The sequence below is a fragment of the Rattus norvegicus genome, chromosome 6, assembly GCF_021556685.1.
Source record: "Rattus norvegicus strain SHRSP/BbbUtx chromosome 6, alternate assembly SHRSP_T2T, whole genome shotgun sequence".
NCBI lineage: Eukaryota > Metazoa > Chordata > Mammalia > Rodentia > Muridae > Rattus > Rattus norvegicus.
Window position 1 is genome coordinate 128,087,723 of NC_141539.1, and position 11,780 is coordinate 128,099,502.

General features: G+C 44.8%; 1 protein-coding gene across 1 annotated transcript; it reads left to right on the forward strand.

Moving 5' to 3' along the window:
• The first annotated feature begins 6,896 nt into the window (after nt 1-6,896).
• Nucleotides 6,897-8,219, forward strand: Cox8c (cytochrome c oxidase subunit 8C). Its single transcript, NM_183055.2, is given in 2 exon segments — nt 6,897-7,122; nt 7,896-8,219. Coding segments are annotated over 2 exon segments (219 nt in total). The 5' UTR covers nt 6,897-6,996; the 3' UTR covers nt 7,989-8,219.
• Nucleotides 8,220-11,780: the final 3,561 nt, after the last annotated feature.

The following is an 11,780-nucleotide window of genomic DNA, read 5'->3' on the forward strand; positions in this document are numbered from 1 at the left end:
CTATCACCAGGACTGCATACATCTTACTCTCTATTTAAGCTTAAGCCTAAGTCAAGACCCTGAAGGATTATGGTGTCATTGGTGCTTGACCTTATTCCTCTTGAATAAACTTTTCTTACCTTTTGTTTCAATTGGCCTGTTGAGACCAGGTGGGCAAGCCTACCTTGTTAGGGTTAATGGGGCCCAAGCTTTGACCCTAATAACTATGGTAATCTCAAGAGACTTTTCATTAAGATACTTCTTGAAACCTAGCTCCAGCTGGCTTATGTCAGAACAGAAGATATCTTTAAGGGCATAAGGAGTGGGGCTGGAGAGATGGTCCAGTGGTTAAGAGCACTGGCTGCTCTTTCGAAAGGACCTGGGTTCAATTCCCAGCACCCACATGGCTCACAACCATCAGCAATTCCAATTCCTAGGGATTTGATGCTCTTTTCTGTCCTTCTCAGGCACAGACATATATGCAGGCAAAACACCCAGTTCTTTTCCAGTGTCTTGGCTTGCCACAGCTATGGCAAATATTGCCCCCTTTACAATCTTTCTCAGCCTGGGTTTTCTCTGTAGCAGCACGTTATCGTTTTCCTGGAACCACGTGTTAGTCTCAGGGCTAGGGCTTTCTCTTGGGTTCATAAACCTATAAAACCTCTCCTAGAATCTTTGGCCCATCTTTATTATTATTTGTTGCTGAAGACTCTAACAACTAAATGTAAAGCTACCTTGGCGTGTCCAGGGTTCCACTATCTCCTTTGCTTTGCTTTACCTACTGTCTCAGTTGAGGTGTCTATTGCTATGAAGAGACACCATGACCATGGCAATTCTTATAAAGAAAAACTCTTAACTGGAGTTGGCTTGTAGGTCAGAGGTTCAGTCCATTGTCATTACAGCAGGAAGCATGGTGTCACATAAGTAGACATGGTGCTGAGAGTTCTACATCTGGGTTGGCAGGTAGCAGGAAGAGACTGAGAGCCACTAAGCCTGGTTTGGGCTTCTCAGACCTAAAAGACCATTCCCAGCGACACACTTCCTCCAACAAAGCCACAACCACTCCAACAAGGCCACACTTCCTTACAGTGGCATTCCCTAGGGACCTATGGGGGCCATTTTTATTCAAACCACCATACCCACTCACCTCTGCACATAAGCGTGCTACAATACAAACTAAGTTACAGTCTTTGGAAGGCTCTAACTAAGCCAAACCAGAAGCAACAGCTTTAGTATCGGTTTGTTCAATATACAGACCTTAAAAATGTAGGGTTTAAAAAACATATTTTTTAAATTTTATGTGTATGGTGCTTACTTCGTCTCCACGTCTGTGTACCACATGTGTGTGCAGTACTTGAGGATGCCTGAAGAGGGGGTAAAATCTCCTTGAGCTAGAGCTACAGATGATTGTAAGCTGCTTGGTAGGTGCTGGGAGTCCAACCCAGGAGCAGCCAGCGCTTTTAAATGCTGGGGCATCTCTGCAGTCCAACCTCTTAATTAAGGCATGTTGTGATGATCTGTATATGCTCAGCCCAAAGAGTGGCACTATTAGAAGGTGTGACCCTGTTGAAGTGGGTGTGTCACTCACTGTGGGTGTGGGCTTTAAGACCCTCATCCTTGCTGCCTGGAAGTCAGTATTCTGTTAGCAGCCTTCAGATGAAGATGTAGAACTCTCAGCTCCTCCTGCACCATGCCTGCCTGGATGCTGCCATGTCCCTGCCATGATGATAATGGACTGAACCTCTGAACCTGTAAGCCAGCTCCAATTCAATGTTGTCCTTTATAAGATTTACCTTGGTCATGGTGTCTCTCCACAGCAGTAAACCCCTAACTAAGACACATGTGTATGTAAATTATCCCTCAAAGCCTCCCTCTCTCTTTCCTGGAATGAGTGTGCCTTCTTCAGCAGCACCTCTCTTCCTGCCCTCCTTCTCCTCTCACTTTCCCCGAGGCCTGTGGTGATGGTGGGTAAAAGATGGAGAGAGTCAAGAGAGGACTAGCTGGGTGCTCATTATTGTTGGATGCCATGGGTGCAAGTCACAGTCCCTGAATAGGGCAGTGCTTGTGGGCATCCATCAACATGGCTCCAGGAATGGTCCAGCAGCCCTGAGTCCAGGATGCATCCTGCTACTACTGAGCTCCCTTGCTGTCCCAGAGCCTGACGGTTCTCGGTCTTCTCTGCACCCCCCTACCAATTTCGCTCCATGTCCACTCCTGCTATTCTGCGTTACTATGCTTTGCGATCTTCCAATGTGCCATATTCCCCCTCATGTTCATTTACAGTCTCATCCTGAGGGTATAGATTTATTCTCCAGGGCAGGAAGACTTCCTTTGAGCATGTAGTCCAGAAGTAGGGGAAGGGGATTGAGGAACCTGGCAATTTGTTCACACACATATAAACGTCTCTCTCTCTCCCTCTCTCTCTCTCATTCTCTCTCTCTCATACACACACACACACACAAACACACACACAGATACACACACACACACACACACACACAGAGAGAGAGAGAGAGAGAGAGAGAGAGAGAGAGAGAGAGAGAGAACCATTCATGCAAATAAGTCTCTTCTCTTTCAAACTCAATTGGTCCTTTTAAGAGCTTCTCATGGGAGAGACCTTGTTCCATTAAGGAAGAACCTGGGAGATGAGCATAGCAGGTGCTTGCATCCCAGTCACAGAAAAGTCATCTCCAGACACCAACACCATCTCTTTCTCAGTCTTCCTAGTGATAAAGTGAACCAGTAGTCCTGTCTGTAGCTACAAGCAGGCTGCAAAGAACAAATAAAATGGGCAAGGTACAGGACTCCCTCTTACACTTCTTGAGATAAAGTGGGCAGAAAAACAAGGATCTCCACACAGGCAGAAGTCCAACCACCACCAAGATGCTGAGGAATCTGAAGGAACCTTGTCCTTGAGGATCATTATACCAACATTCAGCTATGTCAGCATAATAAGATCTCTGCTGGGGATGGGTATAATAAGCTTAGACACTTGTAAGACGTGGGTATGCCTAGGTCTCTTCCTTCTGCAGATGTAGAAGTAAAACAGTTCAGATTTCCCATACAAAGGACCTGCATCTTTGTTCTGTCTATTCTGCCTATACAGTAGCTGCTTGTGTTGATTTTCATGATTATGGAAATATAAATACTCAGTTTTTAGCTTTTCTTTACTTTAAGACTAGCAGTCTTGTTAGATATGATGGCACATTCCTTTAACCCCAGGCCTTTGCTGACTGAGGCATTAGGATTATGAGTTTGAGATTGGCCTGAACACTATATATGAAGACCCTGTTTCAAAAGAAAAGTAGACGTTTTTGTTTGGTATATATCCTACATGAGACCCACATAGGCCAGTAATGGTGCTTTCTAGAGCTGGGGGAACTGAATTTGTTTTATTTATTAGGCACCCAGTCTATGATCTGTTGGTATAAGATACCAATAGAGTAGTTCACCTTATTCATAGCCATGAATGGACAGCCAAGAATCATTGCATAGCTGGAGAAAGCCCACAGAGCCAAAAGGAACAGAGTTCACCCTAGAGGAAACATAACCATGAAACTGAACAGAGGAGAATATTCAAACATTAAATTAACATTCAGAGGGAAATTGGAGGCGATGGTGCATCTGTAAAATACTAACAGGTAACTCTTAAAAAATGGAAAAGAAAAGAACTTTAAAAATGTTAATTTAGGCAAGCACTCTGCTACTGAGGTATTCATGATCTTAAGGTGAAAGATTCAAGAGAAAGGACTAGAGGGAAAAGGCATGGAAATTCTGCTAAGTGCTGAAAAAGGGAAGAAAAAGGAAGAGTGAGAGAATAATTAAAAACCACAGATGACTCGCCAAGAAGAGCCAAGAAGCCATCTAATAGGAATCTTAGATTAAGAACAGAAAAGCAGAGAAAAGTGGGCAACCATCCCTTAGAGTTAAAGTAAGATCCAGCTTGAAATGCTTAATCTATTGCTAATTTATATGAATGAAAGAATATATATATATATGAATTCATATATATATATATATGTAGATATATATATATTCACATCCATCTGGATGCAGAACTCCAGGGTCAAGTCATGTCAGCGTGAATGCTGCCATGCTTCCTTCCAAGAATTCCTAAACCTTTGAATTGTAAACCAGCTGCAATTAAATGCTTTCCTTTATAAGAGTTGCCAAGGTCACCACAGTATTGCTGTGTCTATCACACAATAAAACACTGACTAAACACATTACATTAGCTTAGTAGTTGCTAGAAAACCAAGGAATAATGACTTAAAAAAATTCATGGAGTGAGGACATGGCCCATTGGTTACAAGCACACATTGCTCTTTCAGAGGACCAGTTTGGTTCCTAGCACCCATTGTGGAATGCGATGGGAAGTCACAACCTCCTATAACTCCAGCTCCAATGGACACACACACACACACACACACACACACACACACGAGTTATAAAAAAGAATAATTTTTTTTGGCTGGGCTTTTTTTTTTTTTTGTTCTTTTTTTCGGAGCTGGGGGGCTGGGGACCGAACCCAGAGCCTTGCGCTTCCTAGGCAAGCGCTCTACCACTGAGCTAAATCCCCAACCCCTCTAAGGCAACTGTTATAGACCATTTCATTGGACCTGGCTTACAGTTTCAGAGGCTCAGTCCATTATCATCCTGGCAGGAAGCCTGGCAGCATGCAGGCAGACATGGTGCCATTGGAGCCAGAGTTCTACATCTTCATCCAAAGGCAGGTAGAAGAAGATTTTCTTCTGCAGGCAGCTGGGAGACAGGTCTCTCCACACTGGGTAGAGGTTGAGCATAGGACCTCAAAGCTGACCCCCAAAGTAACATACTTTCTCCCAAAAGGCCACACCTCCTCCAATAAGGCTACATCTCCTAATAGTGTCATTTCCTATGGCCAAGCATTCAAACTATACACAGTATGGTGGCCTCATTGGGACCAATTTGCCAGATGCCCCTATTTTCCTTGATAGCCTAGTCCCAGGTAAATACACATTCTTTTATCCCAACTTCAATTACTAATATTAACTCTCAGATCACACATTACACACCATACTATTTGTCCGTCACCTGTGTACCTATGTATGTATGTATGTATGTATGTATGTATGTATGTATGTATGTACATTACAGGATGACTACAAAGGGTCAAGAGTTTTCATTGACAGAAATGCAGGAAGACCCCCCCCCCACTTGCTGGGTTGTGTGTGTGTGTGTGTGTGTGTGTGTGTGTGTGTGTGTGTTGTGCACACATGCACGTGGGGAGGGCATGGGGGGTATAGCTAAACAAACCAACCTGGAGAAGCTGTTGTGGCTGAAGGGTCAAAGTGAGCTACAGAGTTGAGGTCAGCTACAGAGATGAAAGGACAGAACCAGATCCAGATAAATGAATGACTGAAGGGAACCCTGGAGGAACGGTAGAGGGCAATGTGAGTAGGCCTATCAACAGTGGAGATGAAGGCCGGATGACGTCTCTTCTTGTCTGTTCCTTGCCACACACTGGTGATCACATGACAGGGTGGTAGAGCCATCACCCTTTCAGTCTGAGATGTTGACTTCTTTATGAGGTGCAGAGGAGGGGATCACATCCTGCCCTTGGTCTGCTGTTATTAGCCTGGTTTTCCTGATATGATTGTGATGTACCCATATGCCTTACAGTTTCAACCCCTCCTAAACATGTATGGAGTGGCACAATACACTTTCTACTCCCCGAACAAGTCATTTATTATCCCCACTTTCTACTCCCCAAACAAGTCATTTATTATCCCAGAAAAATATTTATAATATTAAATTTCAAAACTTACAACCTATTGTATTTTTCCATTGAGGGATATAAATTCAGTGGTTGTCAGTGGTTGGTAATTTCCCTCTCTTCTGGGCCCAGATTCTCTGTATCATGAATATTTTTAACATCGACCTCATATTATAAAAATTTGTTCTTTTAATTTAAAAATAATTTATTATTATTATTATTATTATTACTATTTTCTTGTTTATTTTTGAGACAGGGTTTCTCTGTGTCCTCGAACTTGCTCAGTAGATTAGGCTAGCCTCGAATTCAGAAACCCACCTTCCTCTCTCTCGGGATTGAAGGTGTGTTCCAATCACTGCCGGGTTGAAAAATTTGTTATTAGTCTTGACTCTCATTCCTCTTTTAGTTCCTTTGTTCCCTTTCCTCCCTCATTCCCTTCTCGCCCTCTCCTATTTTTCCTCCTTTCTTTCCTTGCCACAGGCTGGCCTCCTGCTCTACAGCCTAACATGCATGGTCTTGACCTCCAAATCCCCCCGACTTTCAAACTAATGCTGGAATGATAGATGTGGTCCACTATGCATGACTTTTCTTTTTTGTTTGTTTTCATTGTTAAGAATTAATTTACATGTAGGGAAGGAGAGTTACGACCAAGTAAAGCAATGCTAAAATATACGCACGTATGTGTGGTATGTATGTATGTGTGTGTGTTTATAAAAGGATGAGTTACAATGGTTTAGCTCAGTTACTATGGAAATATACATGGAGCTTCAGGACCACAAAAACAAATAGAAAATGGAGTTTAAAAAATACCAGGAGGACGATCTATGGAAATTTTAATTAATATTATAGAGCAGAGTAAAAATGGTATGATATCTGCTATTAACTGAAATTAGTGGGATACTGAGCAACACCTATAGATGTTGGCAGCCAATAGGTCCTTCACCTTACCTTAGGAGAAGAAAATCAGAAGACCCTGAGTGTGGCTTTGGGGGCCGAATAGGTTTGGTAAAGACTTTGGGAGAGGGCAGGTAGCTGGACTTGTGGGGACAGGGGCGGGAAGCATGTAGAGTGTGATAGGGCGCAGCATTTACAGCTGAGGAGCAGGGTGGGGTAAGAGCGCAAATTCCATTCAAAGGGCCCGAGTGGTTGGTGCGCATGCTCAAACCAGCTGCTCGCCCTCTCCTCGAGCACACTTTACCAACGGCCTTCGACTCTGGTGGTCTCCCATTTGCTCTTCCTCGGTGGCCCTTTTCTGACCTGTGATGTCTCGCTTGCTGCAGTTCTGCTCTTCCCTCCTCCGACACCGTGTAGTCCTGTTCTCGAAGCCTGGCCACTCAGGCCGCCTCAGCCACTCAGAAAGCCCACAAAACCAAGTCCTGACACCCACGGTGAGGTAGAGTCCGCCTAACGGTCCAAGTGGGTGGGGATTGGGGAGTGTGTGGTGTGTGGTGTGTGGTGTGTGTGTTAGGTGTGGCGTGTGTGTTGTAGTGTGTGTTGGCAACTTCAGTTGTGGGTTTACTTTGGATGGGGGCTCAGAGTGAGGGTGAGTCCCAGGTAGGACCTGGCCCTCCTTTATGAGCATGGAGGTGCAGGATCCTTGGTTCGTTCCAGGGTCATTTACCTGTCTTGTGGCCGAGCCATAGCATTTTCTCTAAAAAACGATCGGGACACTAGACATCTTCGAGCTACCAGAATCTAGACGTCAGAAATTGGCAACTATTGAAAGAAATTGAGTTTTCTGAAAATTCAGTTGAGTACGAATGGAATACATTGCCAGGACCAAAGGCTGCTTTTTTTTAAGGTCACGTGACAAATTCCCAGAATACTTTTGTGCATGTGTGCGCCGAAGTGCAGGTATCTGAAGAGCCCAGAGGTGTTGGATCTGGAGCTACAGTTATGACCTGCCTGACATGGATTCTGGGAACCAAGTTAGGTTCTCTGCAAGAGCTGTAGAAGGTTTTAGCACATGAGCCATCTCTCCATCCTTCGAGAAAGATCTTTAGCTGTGCGCATGAGGAAGAGTAAACGCACCCAGAGTTTTGTGCATAAAAGCCCGCAAAGCCGGCGTTCTACTGCTAACCTCCACGAACCTTTGTCCATAAGCCATTTTATTAGACAGTGGGTCATACTCATTAATGTTACTTTTTTTCTTCTTTTCCAGGAATCGGTTGTTGGAATTGTCGTGTTTTTTGCCACCTTTTTCATCCCAGCTGCGTATGTGATGAGCAACCTGAAGTTTTTCAAAGGCGAGTAGATACACGATGTCGATTAACGGCACCTCAAGATCCGAAATGCTTTCAGAAAAGGCCACGGCTCCTTTAAATGAGAAAAGGTGCCCGTTTGAACGTCTTGTAACTATTTAATCTTACAACTGTATGTCTGTGGCGTTCTGCACCTTTTTTTTTTTTTTTTTTTTTTTTGGACTGTGCATCTGATGGATGACAAACATTATTTGCTTAGGTGTCAAATAAAATGGAAACACTGGTTTGTGCTTACTGTTGCTTTCTCTTTTTACTTTGTTGTTTTTGTTTTGAAATGCTAGGGCTCCAAGCCAGGGTCTCATACATGGGAGGCACTCTACCAGTGAGCTACAAGTCCTTAGAGATGGTTTCCTGAACATCATTAAAGCCGACAAAAATTTACTAATGAAAAATTAACAGTGAGAAAAAAATCAACTTATTGTTATGAGAGGTTGCACTCGGGTTCTGAGCGACGTCAAACATTTTGTGGACATGAAAACTTGAATCTCATAACATCAACTATGGAAGATTGAACAGACTTTGAGGCCATGGGGGTTTGAATGAAAATGGCCCCGTAGCCTCATAGGCTAATGGTGGCACTACTAGGAGGTGTGACCTTGTTGGAGGAAGTGTGTCACTGAGGGTGGCTCTGAGGTTCCCAGTGCTCAAGCCAGGCCCAATGTCACTCATTCTGCGGTCTGCCAAATGGAGTCAGAACTCTCAGCTACCTGTCCAGTACCACGCCCATCTCTGTGCTGCCACACTTCCAGACATGATGACAATGGACTACACCTCTGAATTGTAACCCAGACCCAATGAAATGTTTTCCTGTATAGGAGTTGCCATGGTCACAGTATCGCTTCAAACTAAGACAACGGTATTATACATTTAGCTGTATGTTTTTCATGTTTTGCTGGCCCCATTTTTACTGTGAGAAGATGTGTGTGCGTGCGTGCGTGTGTGCGTGTGTTTTCTGGGAATGAAACCCACGGCCTCTCCGTGTGTTCCAGCCCTGAGTTTCAGTTCTGTAACTTCATTTTTTTTCAAGGTTTGTTTACTACATTCACGAAGTCTAATTTCTAATTTTGTTATTCTTAATTATCGTTCAAGTTTGGCACGCTCTATGTATACACAGCTGTAGTCATCATTTTTATTGTTGCTGTGACCGAATCCCAGCAGAAGCAGGGTAAAGAGGGAAAGACTTACTTTGGTTGACGCTATCCATCGTGCTTCGGGGATAGTGTGGCAGAGCAGAGCGCTTCACAATCACGGTGGCCAGGAGACAGGAGGGTGCTGCGGAAAAGTGGGTGGGGAAAACACCCCCCCCCCAGGTACACTCAGGCTCAGCGAGTACCTCCTCCAACGAGGCCCCGACTTCCTGTTCTTCACCTCCCAGTGATTTCCTATTACTACAGATCCAAGGGATTAAGCCATTGATTACGATAGAGCCTTCAAACCTTTCAGGAAAGCCCATCAACATCAGGATATTGAGGGGTGTATGTCATATTCAAACTAAAAATACCGTGTACTTGTTACATTCTTGTGTGTACATGCCATGATGTGAAGGTCAGAGGACAACTCCTAGGGGGTCAGTTTTCTTCGTCCACCAAGTGGGTCCTGAGGGGGTCACACATGGGTTGCCAGGCTTGGTGGCAAGTGCTACTAGTCACCGAGCCTCTCACCAGCCTGCCTGTGAACCTTTTTAAATTTAGTTATGGTGTGACTGAATAGCACCGTTCAACTCTAACCCCGGGTTTCCTTATCTCTGTAATAGGGACTTAGAATTACTCTTTCGAAGGGAATTGGTGGGGACTAGTTAACCTGGTAAACAAAGATAAAATAGTTTTCAGCACAGTTCCTGAACATAAATTTAAGTACAAGCTCTTGTTTGCAGACATTCATTTCAGAATCCGGCATTCCCAGACTCACTAAGGGCAGAACAGGGTACGGCACTTCACGGGCCTACAGGTCTCGGAAATTTTGCATTTTGTTACCTTAGCCTTACATTTCTGTTTCAACATTTATATTGCATGCCAGGTGTGGTGATATACAACTGTAGTCCCAGCACTAAAGAGGTTTTTACAGGAGGATCATAAACTTGAAGCCAATCTGGACTGCAAAGTAAGACCCCAGTACTGGCTGGTTTTGTGTGTCAACTTGACACAAGCTGGAGTCACCGCAGAGAGTGTCTCAGGTGAGGAAAAGCCTCCATGAGATCCAGCTGTAAGGCATTTTCTCAATTAGTGATCACTGTGGGAGGGCCCAGCCCACTGTGGGTGGTGCCATCCCGGGGCTGGTGGTCCTGGATTCTATAAGAGAGCAAGCGGAGCAAGCCAGGAGGAGCAAGCCAGGAGGAGCAAGCCAGGAGGAGCAAGCCAGGAGGAGCAAGCCAGGAGGAGCAAGCCAGGAGGAGCAAGCCAGGAGGAGCAAGCCAGGAGGAGCAAGCCAGGAGGAGCAAGCCAGGAGGAGCAAGCCAGGAGGAGCAAGCCAGGAGGAGCAAGCCAGGAGGAGCAAGCCAGTAAGCAGCATCCCTCCATGGCCTCTGCATCAGTTCCTGCCTCCAGGTTCCTGCCCTGCTTGTGTTCCTGTCCTGACTTCCTTTGGTGATGTACGTTTGTTTGGAAGTATAAGCTGAATAAACCCTTTCCTCCCCAACTTGCGTTTTGGTCTTGGTGTTTCACCACAATAGAAACTAAGACAAGATGGTACCAGCGTAGCGGGGTATTGCTGTGACAGACTGATAGTGTTTGGGGGAGGACTGTAGAAGGACTTTGGAACTTTGGGCTAGAAGAGCCATTGAGTGTTGAGAGCTCAGTGGGATGTTCTTTAGGAGCTTGGAAGGTAAGAATGTTGGGAGCAGTGTAGAAAGATGGAGGCCCGGCTCGTAACATTTCAGAGGGAAAATTAAAGACTGTTTCCGGGCCATTTGCTATTTTGACTTAAGATTCTGTGGTTCTGGTCAGCTGGGGCTGAAGAATCAGCTGTGATTAACAAGCGATCAGAACTACTGAAATGAAACCTTCACATTACTGGGACAATTGATGCTGGTTAACTGGAGCTAAGAAATTATCAGTGATTAAGAAGAGACCGCCATCACTGAGGTGAAGTCTGGGAAGAGTTTTCTGAGAGCACAGAGAAGGTTGTACCTTGCTCTTGCACATGGACCTGATGATGTATAAGAGTCACCCAGGTGGTATTGATTTTGAAATCATGCAGGGACTGTGGAGAGGAGCTGAGGCTGGGCATTTGAGAGGCCAGGAGAGACCATTCATGAAGGTACAGCTTCAGTGGCAGCTGAAGGTCCAGGACTAAAGGGGTTGAGGCTTGGCACCAGGATGAGAGCCTAGGAGAGGCTATTGGTGCAAGTGCAGCCCAGTTGCAGCAGAAGAGCCCAGCATTTTGGAGATGCTGGTATCATGGAATGACCCCCAAGAACAGCAGCAGCAGTGAGTGGAGCAGGCCAGAGCCTAGAAGACAAGGTATGTGCTACAGAGGGCAGAGCTGGGGAAGTGACCCAAGCTCCTTGGAGGAGCCCGAAAGATCATGATTTGTGACCATGCCCTAACTTTCCCCTCTTGAAGTAAAAATATCTTACTGGATTAGCTGTGGCTAACCCACAGTTAAGAGACTTCAAATTTTAAAGACTTTGGATTTTAAAAAAGATTGGATGCTTTAAAGGGACTGAACTTTTAATGTGTTTGAATTTGTAAAGACTGTGGGACTTCTAAAGTTATTAATGCTTTTTATGTAAGATCTTGGGGATGAGTCCAAAAGGAAGGGTTTTGACTTACTAGTGATGTGTTTGT